This window comes from Enhydra lutris, unplaced genomic scaffold (genome assembly GCF_002288905.1).
Source record: "Enhydra lutris kenyoni isolate GAN:26980312 unplaced genomic scaffold, ASM228890v2 scaffoldscaffold46, whole genome shotgun sequence".
Classification (NCBI taxonomy): Eukaryota; Metazoa; Chordata; class Mammalia; order Carnivora; family Mustelidae; genus Enhydra; species Enhydra lutris.
The window spans coordinates 4,506,111-4,520,248 of NW_019154130.1; the positions used below are offsets into that span (position 1 = coordinate 4,506,111).

The 14,138-nt window shown below is 44.7% G+C and overlaps 1 protein-coding gene across 1 annotated transcript in view; it reads right to left on the reverse strand.

Moving 5' to 3' along the window:
- LOC111156345 (dynein heavy chain 10, axonemal-like) overlaps positions 1–14,138 on the reverse strand; it is a 131,428-nt gene that overhangs the window by 88,181 nt on the left and 29,109 nt on the right. Inside the window, 8 exon segments of the mRNA XM_022517120.1 lie at positions 123–281; positions 598–1,074; positions 3,923–4,079; positions 6,920–7,127; positions 7,985–8,149; positions 10,368–10,519; positions 11,306–11,478; positions 12,259–12,384. Coding sequence (XP_022372828.1) covers positions 123–281; positions 598–1,074; positions 3,923–4,079; positions 6,920–7,127; positions 7,985–8,149; positions 10,368–10,519; positions 11,306–11,478; positions 12,259–12,384 — 1,617 coding nt within the window.

Genomic DNA, 14,138 nt, shown 5'->3' on the forward strand with positions numbered 1-14,138 from the left:
CTCTCTGCCTATTTGTGATCTCTGTCTGTCAAATAAATAAAATCTTTTTTAAAAAAGTCATATTTGAGAAACATTTCTGAAAAGGGTCTTAGAATTCAATGATAAGAAAATCATTCACTCACAAAGACATTATACATTGCCATGGTGCGGTATCGCTCCTGGACATCCCTGTATCTCAGTTCCATGATCAGAGATTTACTTCTAATTTCTGCAATGGTTGCAAGGACAAACTTGAGATCTTCAAGGGTATTGGGACTCTTCTTCAGGTTCTTGGCCAGCATCTAGAAAAGAAAGGACGAAGGACACTTAATGAACCTAGAAAAAAACAATCCGAAGGGAAGACCCAACTTTCATGAGAAGCAGTTTCATTAAAACCAGTGATCCGGGGGCGCCTGGGTGGCTTAGTGGGTTAAAGCCTCTGCCTTCGGCTCAGGTCATGATCCCAGGGTCCAGGGATCGAGCCCTGCCTCAGGTTCTCTGCTCAGCGGGGAGCCTGCTTCCTCCTCTCTCTCTGCCTGCCTCTCTGCTTACTTGTGATCTCTGTCAAATAAATAAATAAAATCTTAAAAAAAAAAAAAAAAAACAGTGATCCGCTACCTCCATCTCTTCATGAAGATTATAAAGCTCCTCCTTTGCGGACTCATTGAGAAGCTTCCCAAGTGAGGTCACCCAGGACTTGGCATTTTCCTGCACGGTGTTTGCCAGAGGCCCTAGCTGGAGTCTGATGCAGTGCTCATCCTTGATTAAAGGGTGACGCAGGACGTCTTGGGATATCTTGGAATAGAACTGCAACTTTTCATCGTAAGCCACGCAAGGAGGTCTCTTGGCGGCGAACTTCTCCATCACAATGGCTTTGTCCAATTTCCACAGAGGTCGGTACCTCTTCCATTTCTGGAGGTACTTCATAAGACTCATCAGAATCCTGTGGACATTCTGGGGGATCATAACAGCTTGCTCAATGATCTGAGGGTTCACCGAAATATCGCTGTAGAAACTGATTATAACAAGTTCTTCTTCCTCCCCCTTCTGAGGAGGGCATTCTATGCAACTGCCATGCATCCATCGAACAAAATGCTGGCAAAAGAAGAATCAGGGGAAAAAGACAGCACTTCAGTATTTATCTTGCTTCCTATGTGTATATTTATATGCAGGAATAAGTCTTGCTAATAATGGAAATCACTTTATTATTTTTTCCCTTTCACATTTTTACCATGGTTAAAAAAAAAAAAACACATGATGTAGAATTTGCCATTTTAGCCATTTAAAAGGTTTATAATTCGGCTACACTAAGTACATTCACAGTGCTGTATATCCCTCATGATGACCTCATTCTAGAAGTTTTTCTTTATCACTGAATTACCTATTAGTAGTTACTCCCCATTTCCCCCATCCCCCAGCCCTCGGCAACCACTATTCTACTCTCTGCCTCTACGAGTTTGACTTAATTTTTTATTTAAATTTTAGTTAACATACAGTGCAATATTGGTTTCCCGATGGAACGGGAGAATATATTTGCAAATGACATATCTAATAAAAGGCTAGTACCCAAATTCTATAAAGAACTTATCAAACTCAATACCCAAAAAACAACCCAGTTAAGAAAGAGGCAGAAGACATGAACAAAGAAAACATCCAGATGGCCAACAGACACAGAAGATGCTCAACGTCACTCATCATCAGGGAAATGCCAGTCAAAACCATGAGGAGATACCACCTGTCAGAGTGGCTAAAATTAACAACACAAGAAACAACAGGTGTTGGTGAGGATGCAGAGAAAGGGGAACCCTCCTACACTGTTGGTGGGAATGCAAGCTGGTGCAGCCACTCTGGAGAACGGTTATGGAGGCTCCTCAGAAAGTTCAAAATAGAATTACTCTACAATCCAGCAATTGCCTCCTAGGTATTTACCCAAAGGATACAAAAGTACAGATTCAAAGGGGTGTCTGCATCCCAGTGTTTATAGCAGCATTATCAACATTAGCCAAACTGTGGGGAGAGCCCAAACATCCACCACTGACAAGTGGATAAAGAAGATGTGGTCTATACGTACAATTGAATACGACTCAGTCATCAAAAAGAATAAAATCTTGCCATTTGCCATGACATAGGTGGAGCCAGCATGTATAATGCTGAGCGAACAGATGAATATATGGGAAGTGGGTGAGAAAGGAGAGAGAGAAACAAACCATGAGAGACCTCTTCAGGACAGAGAACAAACAGGGTTGATGGAAGGAGGCAGGTGGGGGATGGGTGAGGTGGGGGAGGGGCCTTAAGGCAGGCACCGGTTGTGATGAGCACTGGGTGTTGCAGGTAAGTGATGAATCACGGAATTCTACTCCTGAAATCACTTTATTATTAATAAATTGTGCTAGATTACAAAAATGACCACAATCCTTGGTTCCTCCCATCAAGGGAGGAGTCCATTGGCAAAGCTCTATCATGAGAGGGCCTATTTTGCCACCCTGCCCTAGCGTGTGACTTAACTTGACCAACAAAAAGGGGCAGACATGGTCTTGTGCCAGCTGTGGCCCAGCCGCTGCCCTCCTCATGCTCTTGAAACCGCACAACCAGCAGATGAATGCACTTGAGCTAACTTAGCAGACGATGGCAAGCCACACGCAGGAGAACCACGGTGCCCCAGCCAACAGCCAGGTGATCATCAGACCTGTGACCGAACACAGCCAGGACCAGAAGAACCTCTCAGCAGAACCCAGCCCACAGAACCATGAGCAAAGAAATTCAGTTACTGTTTTAAGCCACTAAGACCTAAAGTAAATTATTATGGAAAAAAATAATTTTTAAAATAACAATAGCCATCCACTTCCTGAACATCAGTTTCCATATTTACAGATGGAGACACATAAAATCAGGAAAATGGACCCCCCCAGGGTCCCAGAATGATCTATGAATTTGCCACCCCTTTGCAACACAGTCAAGATTCCCTCTTCCTGGGGCACCTGGGTGGCTCAGTTGATAAGCACCTTCCTTTGGCTCAGGTCATGATTCCAGGGTCATGGGATAGAGTTCCACATCAGATTCCCTGCTCAGCGGGGAGCCTGCTTCTCCCTCTGCCCTTCCCCCCAATTGTGCTCTCTCCCTCTCTCTCTCAAATAAATAAAATCTTAAAATAAATAAATCTTAAAAAAAAAAAAAAAAGAAAAGAAAGAGCAGGCAGGCAGGTGCTAGATGAAGACCATGGTAAGGAGAGTTCAGATTATGTTCTAATGCAGCGTGAAGTCATCTGGGGTTTTTGTAGAAGAGATCTGATGTGAAATGACTCATGTTTTAAAAAGCTAACTCTGGTCCTCCTCTCTCATGGTGGAGAACAGATTGTGGAAGCTTCTGCAGTCATCCAGGTGTAGAATGACGCATGGGAATAAACCAGGCCTCCCAGGTCCGGGATGTGGACGGATGGGAGGAAACAGAAGAACTAAGGCTGGCTCCTAGGTTTCTGGCTCATGCGATTATGTTGGTGCTCGTGCCAGTTTCCTGCAATAAGACAACCTGGGGCAGGACCAGGTTGCAGGATGGGAAGTCAAGAATTCCACCTTGGACATGCCAAGGCTCAGGTCAGAGCGGACTCACCCAGGGGGCAGGTGACTCGAATAGCAGGGTGAGCAGCAGAGAGGTCTGGGCTGGGGACAGACGTGGGTGGTCATCTCCAGAGGAGTAGGATTAAAAGCCATGGGACTGGTTGTGATTGCATGGAGAGGAGAAAAGGGAGCTGGGATCAAGCCAGTGTGGGCCACTCTGGGCTCTAGAGGTGTAGAGGAAGAGCCAGGAAGGAGAACAACAGTCTGGACAAGGAGCAGAGTGGAGCCTAGGTTCGCCACCTCCTTAGCAACTCGCTTCCCAAAGCCTATGGGCCAGCCGTCGGGGGCAACGGCCCCCTGTGAATCCACACAGACACGTCCGCCCTTACCTTGGTGATCTCCACACAATTTCGGACACAGTGGACACACATTTTGTCGATCTCACTCACGTTGGGATGCAAGATGATCTCGGGAGCCGTCAGGATGGTATCCGTTTGAAACAAAGGAACGTTCCCGAGGATTAGAGAATTAAAAGACTGCAAATTCCTGGGAGGGGTTAATAAAAGAGACCCAGGGCTCCCTGGAGTGACGTACATCCAACACTCGAGGGAAACAGCTAGCATCACAAAAGCCCCACGTGAAAACCTGCCGTGAGGAACAGCTCACGGTCATCGCAGAGAGTGTACACTGAGTTTCGTTATATACCCTTGTTTGGGCCTACATTTCTAAATAGCTCATTTCTACTTTTGGGAAGTGAATTTCAGTTGGAAGACACTTAAATAACAGTGCTGACTTCCAGAAAGTCTTCCACCCGGCTCAGGAAAAATGGTCTTCATACTGGCTTTGTCTTCCCCCAGAAAGTCCCTCACACTTGTAGCTTGCTCCAGGTCTTCAGGATGCAGCTCAAAGGTGGCCTCTGGAGGTCCTTTTTTTTTTTTTTTTTTTTTTTTTTTTAAAGATTTTATTTATTTATTTGTCAGAGAGAGAGAGAGAGCGAGAGTGAGCACAAGCAGATAGAGTGGCAGGCAGAGGCAGAGGGAGAAGCAGGCTCCCTGCTGAGCAAGGAGCCCGATGTGGGACTCGCTCCCAGGATGCTGGGATCATGACCTGAGCCGAAGGCAGCGGCTTAACCCACTGAGCCACCCAGGCGTCCCTGGAGGTCCTTTTTGACCACCCAGTTAACACAGCTGCTCTGTTTTCTCCCAGGAACACTATTCTGCCTTATTTCTTTCATAGAAATCATGTTGGTTATGTCTGGTTCCTTGTGTTTTGTATCTCTCCTATGAAGATGGAGAAGCTCTAGAAGGACAGGAGCCCTGCCTGGCCCAGTGTCTGGCACATGCAGGCTCTAAGAAACCTGTGAATGAATGAGTGGATGGATGGATGGATGGATGGATGGGTGGATGGAAGGATGGATGAGGAAGATGGATGGATGGATGGATGGATGGATGGATGGATGGATGGATGGATGAGTGGATGGATGGATGGGTGGGTAGATGGAAGGATGGACAGGGAAGATAGATGGATGGATGGATGGATGGATGGATGGATGGATGGATGGGGGGGAGGGAGGGAGGGAGGGAGGGTGGGATGGATGGGTGGATGGATGGATGGATGGATGAGTGGATGGATGGATATAGATGGGTGGATGGAAGGATGGATGGGGAAGATGGATGGATGGAAGGAAGGATGAGTGGATGGATAGTTGGATGGATGGATCACATAGCATATTAGAAAGGGAAATATCACAGGAAGTGCCCTATGTAAGGGGCTGCTGCAGGAATCTAAGTTAGAAACAATTTAAAAAATGAAATGTGTAGAACACAGTTTTTTTGTAAATGATCAACTTAGTGAAATTTATCCAACTGGGTCCAGGAAGCAAGACAACCAAAGGTGCTTATTTTATTTATCAATGTCTTGTTCCAAAGTAGATTTTATCAGCTCACAAAAATAACTTCAGTAAGAGACCCTAAAATCAAACTGGGATAAAATGTGAAAGAAAGGACACTAATCACAGATGTTTAATGAATTTATCACTGACCCAGATTCACATTCTAACCCTTCTTCTTACTAGATGTGTGTGTGTGTGTGTGTGTGTGTGTGGCCTTAGGCAAGTCACCTATCCTCCCAACAGTCTGTGTCTGAAAAATGGGGAGGAGATTGTAAAGAGTGTAACATGAGCCTGGTGCAAAGTAAGCTCCCATATGTGATAGATTTTAAATATATATATCTAGAGCCAAAAATGAGACAATACAAACATAAGTACCTATAAACTTGCTGCATTTAGGCTACAAATTGGGCTCTGAGTTTCCCAGCAGCCAAGGAGAAAAGGGAAAGCTATGAAGTCAACAATTCATAGTACCCACACCATTTAAAAACAAAACAAAAAAATGACAGACAAAGAAGAAAACTCCTAAAAAAAAAAGCAAGCAAGAAAGAAAACTCCTTTTTCAGGAGACTAGGATCAGAAGGGATGCTAGAGAAATTTCTTCTGGGGTTCTTCACAAAGAAGGGGTTGCATGATGAAACGAATACCACCCTTGACAATATGGAGGTAAGAGTCCCAGTGTGATGGTCCCATCACATTGACTTAGGGTCATTCTAGGAAACCAGACTAGGAATTCCTAGAATGATCCTTAGTCAATGTGATGAAGCTCAGGCAGTGAGCTTTGAGCTGGTCTACCTGAGGTGCTGAGCTGTGGGCTGAGAGCTCTAGAAGGGACAGGAGAGGCTTGCCTATTGTGAGGTTGGCCCATGTAATAGACATTCAACACATATGTGATGCCCATACCAGCCAGGGATTTGCTGTAGACCATCAGGGAGAGTAATCGGGTCATATGTTCTTCAGTTCAGCCTCTCTCAATACAGGGGAGGGTATCACCTGGGATTTGGGTAATACTGAGTGACAGGATGTATGTCTTTAGGATAACTGATAAGGGGAGGGAAATCATTTCCTTTTCAGAATGTCGAGGGGCCTAATAAGAATGAGAGCCAGGGACACCTGGGTGGCTCAGTGGGTTGGGCCACTGCCTTCGGCTCAGGTCATGATCTCGGGGTCCTGGGATCGAGTCCCGCGTCGGGCTCTCTGCTCGGCAGGGAGCCTGCTTCCCTCTCTCTCTCTCTGCCTGCCTCTCTGTCTACTTGTGATCTCTGTCTGATAAATAAATAAAATCTTTAAAAAAAAAAAAAAAAAAAAAAGAATGAGAGCCAATTGGGAAAGTCACCCTTCCATCCTGGGAGTGCCCTTCAACCAGAAAGCGGACTTACTGTCCAGATGATTTCTTCTCTGCTTTTTATGACTCCGTCTTCAACTATTCATATATGTAAATTATTTTAATCTATGCCCCCCCCCCCCGTCTTTAAAACAGGCAACAAGATTAACTTACTTGAGGATGAGCTTCGTCAAGACCTCATAAATTTTACGTTCCCAGTATTTGTAATAGGAGCCCAGCTTGGGAGCCTTGCCCGTGTTGGTGTGGATGACCAGACCCTCGACTTTGGTCAGTAGAGGCCCAATGGCAAGATACCACCTGACCATGTGATCCACATCTTTGGCCCTTTCCCTTTCGATGTGCTCAAAGAACTCCTTCACGCCTGTAGAGGGAGACATCGGTTACCATTCTTCGTGAATGCAGGAAAGGACATTACTCACAAAGCAATCCAAACATCAGCTGTATCTCTTAGAAACCGGGGAGGGAGACAAACCAAAGGAGACTCTTAATCTCAGGGAACAAACTGAGGGTTGCTGTAGAGGAAGGGGGTGGGAGGGACGGGGTGGCTAGGGGATGGACATTGGCATGGAGGGATGCGGTGTGTGCTATGGTGAGTGTTGTGAATTCTGTAAGCCTGATGAAGCACAGACCTGTACTCCTGAAACAAATAATACATGTTAATTTTTTTTTTTTAAATACAAAACGAGCCTCTAACCTAGACTGAAAGAAAATAAGTCAATACCAAAAGTTAAGACATGCCCTAATCAAAAAAGTAAACAACACGGGAATGCCCATTGTGCCTGCCAAAGCATACTCCATACAAAAGAGGGCTTTTAGATCTTTGCGCAACCTTGCTTTTAATTGTTTGACTTGTCTAAGGCCATGTAAAAGACCTTGTTTAAACAAGTAAATGTGAGCCCATAAGAACACACTCTACTTTACCGTTACAAAGTTATTGACAAAAGTACTCCTGATTGTCACAGACCCCAGAATTCGAAAACTGTCTAAGCAACACAGAAAACATGGCAAAAAGAAAGAATTACTCATGATCCTTTCAAGTAAGTGACTGAGATCTTTGGGAATGGTTTTGTTCCATTCGTGGAACGTGTGTGTGTGTGTGTGTGTGTGTAAGAGAGAGAGAGAGAGAGAGAGAGAGCAAGCACGTGTGCAATCATAACCAACAGAGTTTTTTTTTTTTCCATTTCTTCTGTTATCAGAGAAACAAGAAATCATATCTACCTGGAAGATCTTCCTCATTTTTGGGTACCGGATATTTAAAGAGGTTTATAGACTCTATTAATGTAAGCCTGTTAGAAATGTCATCTGCATTCTTATGAATCTGGTGGACAAGGGACTCAAATTTCCCAATGGCCTGTTTGCACCGAGTTATGTAGTCAGCAATACCTTTGGGGAAAAAAAGAGAAAGGAGAAAAAAAAAAAAAGATATTTCGCTTTCAAACTCTTTCTTTCCATACCCTGCCCACCAACATCTGGGAGGTTAATACTGGCATCTGGTCACAGGAAAGACCCTGCTCATCTCATCCCCTTGGGTCTTGGTGGGGGCTAACATCCCCTTAGCACTCTTAGGGATGAGGACAAGGACTTCTGTTCTCAGAATCTACCAGGGATGCCTTGGGGGGCTCAGTTGGTGAAACGTCCACCTTTGGCTCAGGTCATGATCCCAGGGTCCTGAGATCAAGCCCCACGTTGGGTTCCCTGCTCAGCAGGGAGACTGTTTCTTCCTCTCCCTCGCCACTGTTTTGCACTCTCTCTTAAATAAATAAATAAATAAAATCTTTAAAAAAAAAAAAAAAGGAGGGGGAGGAAGAAGAGGTGGAGGAAGAAGGAAGAGAAATAAACTTCAACTATACTCTCACACTTTGAACAAAAAAATTAACCAAGATTGATCACAAACTTAACCATAAAATACAAAATTATAACATATTTAGGAAAAATAGGAGAAAGTCTTTGGGATGTATATCAGGCAAAAAGAATCCTTAGACTTGACACCAAAAGCATGATCCATAAAAGGGAAACTTGATAAATTGGGATTCTCAAAATTTTAAACTTTCAGTCTATAAAAGACGCTATTAGGACAATGAAAACACAAGTTACGGAGGGGGAGAAAATACTTGCAAACCACATATCCAACAAGGGGCTAGTATGTAAATACAAAAAGAACTCTCAAAACTCACAATGAAAAAGCAAACAGTATCATCAGAAGACATAGAACGACATTTCACTGAAGAAGATACACGGATGGCGAACAAGCACATGAAACAATGCTCAACATCATCAACCAATCCAGAAATGCAAATCAAAATCATAATGTGACCATTACACAGCTACACAATGATTATAATAAAAAAAAAAAAAGTGACAATACCAAAATGCTGGCCAAGACCCAGAAAAAAAAATGGAACATACGTTGTTGATGGAAATGCAAAATGGCACAACCACCTGGAAAACACCATGGCAATTAATAACAGTAATAATAATAAAGACTAAACATGCAAGCAGCATAGGACCCAGAAATTGCACTCCTCAGCATTTGTCCCAGAGAAATGAAACTCATGTTCATGTAAAGCCTCACACACAAATATTTTTCTAGCACAAATGTTTATTCATCATAGCCAAACCTGGAAATGACCCAGGTGTCCTTCAACAGGTGAATGGCTTAATTAGGGCACATTGAGGCCATGGGATTTCAGCCGCCAAAGAAACACACTACCAGTACATGTAACAACCTGGACAACCTTCCAGGGAATTATGCTAATAGAGAAAAGCCAACCCAAAAAGGTTACATGCAAATTCATTTATGCAACACTCTTGAAATAACAAAATGATGGACGTGGAGAGCAGATTCGTGGTTGCAGGGGTTGGGGCTGGGAAAGAGTGTGACGTGCATAGGACTTTAAAACAGCAACATGAGGGGCACCTCGGTGGCTCAGTGGGTTAAGCCTCTGCCTTTGGCTCAGATCATGATCTCAGGGTCCTGGGATCGAGCCCTGCATTGGGCTCTCTGCTCAGTGGGGAGCCTGCTTCCCCCACCTCTCTCTGCCTTGTGATCTCTGTCCGCCAAATAGATAAATAAATCTTTTTAAAAGGGGGGGGAGGGGGCAACATGAGTTCTCACTGCCGTGCGGAAACACGCCATACCTTGCCTGTATCAGTGTCAACAATCAGTGTGGAGTGTGAGCTGTACAACAGTTTTGGAAGAAGCTACCGTGGGGAGGGCACTGAGTAAAACATGCACAGCACCTCTCTGTATTAATTCTTACAACTGGGCGTGAATCCACAAATTATTTCAAAATTAGAATTTCAGTATTAGCAAAAGATAGAAAGATATTGGGGGAAAAAATAAAAGTCACTTTATTTTTGGAGGACAAAGTATAAGGTCAGCCGGTTGTCCAAATGGCATCCATCTCATCTTCAGTCCCAACTAAAGCCTTGAGATTAAGTCTAAGTTCCACCAAGTATAAATGATTAATGTTTGAAACTCAGGTGTCAGCGACATCTACATACACACAAGAAGTATAATTCAAAGAAAACGATCTTAAATTATTTTTGCATCGCATCCCAAAGTCTACAAGGTAATAAACAGGTAGATGAATTGTGTTACCTAGTGAGCTCCAATTTAGCCTCTTATATCCAGACCTAAACACTCTCATTAATTCCTGGGAATGATCGTTGAGAAGGAGAGACTCTGCCTCATTTAACGTTCCTATGAGCATGTGATGGTGGTCCAGCATACGCTGTATTCCTTCTGTGTACCTGTGCGTCACAAGAAAGTCACTGATACGAGCATGTACAATGGAGCTCATAAAAACCGTAACATTTTAAATAGGTTACAAAACACCATTAACTAGGCTAAAGCTTTGTTTTCTTTTTTTTTTTTTTTTTTTTTTTTTAAGCAGACTCCTCGGCCAGCATGGAACCCAACGTGGGGCTCAAACTCACAACCTTGTGATCGAGACCTGAGCTGAGATCACGAGTCAGACACTTAACCAACTGAGCCACCCAAGCGCCCCTAGGCTAAAACTTGGAACGAAAGATGTGTGAGGGGGCGCCTGGGTGGCTCAGTGGGTTAAGCCTCTGCCTTCGGCTCAGGTCATGATCTCAGGGTCCTGGGATCGAGTCCCGCATCGGGCTCTCTGCTCAGCGAGGAGCCTGCTTCCTCCTCTCTCTGCCTGCCTCTCTGCCTATTTGTGATCTCTCTCTGTCAAATGAATAAATAAAATCTTTAAAAAAAAAAAAAAGATGTGCAGGAATTGAAAACAATGCTGGTCTTCCCACTAACTTTCTTTTCTGGAAAATATTGGTTATTTTTCATTATAAACTGTTATTTAACATGGAATGGGTTTGTTATCATTACTTTTAGACGAATGGATGAATACACAGTTTAAATATTGCTTAGTTTTCATTTCTAATCCTGGTGGCAATAAAACGCAGAAAAAAGAAAGCAGGAGAGGGTGAGTTTTGCATACGTTTTTAAGAATGTCTAAAGGGGTCCCGAGATCAAGAAGCTTACTATTGATTTAAGAGAAGAATCTTTTTTACCGAAGAAATTTGTCCTCCTGGAGAGCAACATTTCTTGCTAATTCAGGGACAGAGAATCCTAGCTGTTCCAAGTACTTTGTTTCGTTAATAATCTCCTTGAGAGCCGGTGAAAAATTAATTGCAAACATGGCCCCCTTTTCCAAGTTGGCCGTCTCGTCAGCAACTGAAGAGGTCTGTGGAAGAGAGGTCTCACGAGCATGGCGAGGGCGGTCCGAGAAGCAGCCCACACAACCCAGGGCACACGTACATTCGGAGAGAGATTGGCGAAGGGTCCTGGATGGGGCCAGACTGGGGAGCCGGCTGGAGCCAGCTCAGATATGTGTTTTGTTCAGCGAACAGTGTTTAAAGAATTCGATTTAGTCGCTCACTTTCCCAGACTGGTCAATTGCATGTAAATATCCAGAATTCTGGCTTCCCTGCCGACCCCATCTGGGCCCCTGCACTTGGTTTGGTCCCTGCTGCAGGATTTTGCAGACCACAGTCCTAAAGCTGCCTCGCCCAGGTCTCTCCTGCCCTCCCCCACCCCCAGCCCTGCCACGACGATTTCTTTACTGAGCATCTGCCATCTGTCATGGGCTCTGTAGAGCTCAAGTGCCGTGGACAAGGGCGAATCACGGGAAATGGCCTTTTTCTGCAGGTCAACGGACAGCTACTTCCTACAGGGTTCGACTAGTGCTTCGTGTGTTGGGGTCACCTGCTCCGACTCATTTTACAAATGGGGAAACTGAGGCTTGGAGTTAAGCCGCTCACCCACAGACTGAGCGGGGTTGCCGGATTCTGGCACATTTCCTAGCCATGACGTGATGCTGCCTCCGTCTCCTCCCCTGGCAGCCTGGGCCCTTCTTTGCCTTTGATTTTGGAAACACCTGTCCACACACCAAACCTCACGAAAATAGCGGACGCCATCACTGCCCCCACCGCCCTAACCTGGGCAAGGACCCGGAAATAAGCACCTTAGTGAGCAGGCTCTTCTTCATAAGAGTCGGCAGGACCAGCTCCGTGGTCTCTCTCCACTGCTCGTACTTCCTGTCCTCATAGTCCTTCATGGTCCTCCCCACTTCCAAGTACTTCTGTTTTACCTGTCAAGGAACTCAGGCAATTGTCAGTTTGCCCTTGGAAATAACACTCCTCTCTCTCTCGCTCGCTCGCTCTCCCCTTCCCTTTAAAAACAAAGTAATCTGTGAGCACATTTTGCAAAAGGAAGCATAGAAATTTTCACAAATTTTGGAGGGTGTGTTTAAGACGATACGACTTGAAATCCACACCAACTAGCAGAGATCAGCAGACTCCAGCCCGTGGGCTGCCTTTGGTGCAGCCTGAGAGCAAAGAACAGCTTTTACATTTTTAAAGGATTAGCAGGAACCCAAAAAGAACGACAGTGCTTTGTGATGTGTGAAAAGCACAGGAAATTAGAGTTTCGGCGATGGTACGTGAAGTTTTGTAAGAACGCAACCATGCCTGTTCCTTGTCCCCCTTTCCATGGCTGCTTTCTTGCTACACCATGGTAGGGTATTACCTGCAAATGCCTAAAACATTTACTCTCCCAACCTTTGAGCAAATGGTTTCTCAACCCTGGTGATGTAAGGTACAAACACCCACGGGCAGGGGAGGGACAGTATTATCAGAAAGATGGTCCTCCTCCAGAAAAGCTGGAGATCAAGTTCAGGGAGAAGCCCACGTGCCTGGTTACCTAGAAGATGCCTGTACAGATTAAGACACCAAAGATACAAAGGGCTGGTATCCAAGATCTATAAAGAACTCCTCAAGCGCAACACCCAAAAAACAGATGATCATGTCCAAAAATGGGCAGGAGACATGATCAGACACTTTTCCAAAAAAGACATACAAATGGCTAACAAACACATGGAAAAATGTTCATCATGACTAGCCATCAGGTGGATTCAAATCAAAACCACACTGAGATACCACCTTACACCAGTCAGAAGGGCCAAAATTAACAAGACAGGAAACAACGTGTGTTGGCGAGGATGTGGAGAAAGGGGAACCCTCTTACACTGTTGGTGGGAATGCAAGTTGGTGCAGCCACTTTGGAGAACAGTGTGGAGATTCCTTAAGAAATTAAAAACAGAGCGTCCCTATGACCCTGCAATGGCACTACTAGGTATTTACCCCAAAGATACAGATGTAGTGAAAAGAAGGGGTACCTGTACCCCAATGTTCATAGCAGCAATGGCCACAGTTGCTAAACTGTGGAAAGAACCAAGATGCCCTTCAACGGATGAATGGATAAAGATGTAGTCCATAGGGGCACCTGGGTGGCTCAGTGGGTTAAAGCCTCTGCCTTTGGCTTGGGTCATAATCCCAGAGTCCCGGGATTGAGCCCCGCATCGGGCTCTTTGCTCAGCAGGGAGCCCGCTTCCTCCTCTCTCTCTCTGCCTGCCTCTCTGCCTACTTGTTATCTCGGTCTGTCAAATTAATTTTTAAAAAATCTTTAAAAAAAAAAAAAAGATGTAGTCCATATACACAATGGAGTATTTTGCCTCCATCAGAAAGGATGAAAACCCAACTTTTGTATCAACACATATAGGACTGGAGGAGATTATGCTGAGTGAAATAAGTCAAGCAGAGAGAGTCAATTATCATACGGTTTCACTTACTCGTGGAGCATAAGGAATAACACGGAAGACATTAGAAGGAAAGGAAAAGTGAATTGGGGGAAATCAGAGGGGGGACAAACCACGAGAGACTGTGGACTCTGAGAAACAAACAGGGTTTTGGAGGGGAGAGGGTGGTGGGATGGGGATGGGCGAGCCTTAAATGGGTATTAAGGAGGGCACAGATTGCCTAGAGCACGGGGCGTGGTGCATAAACA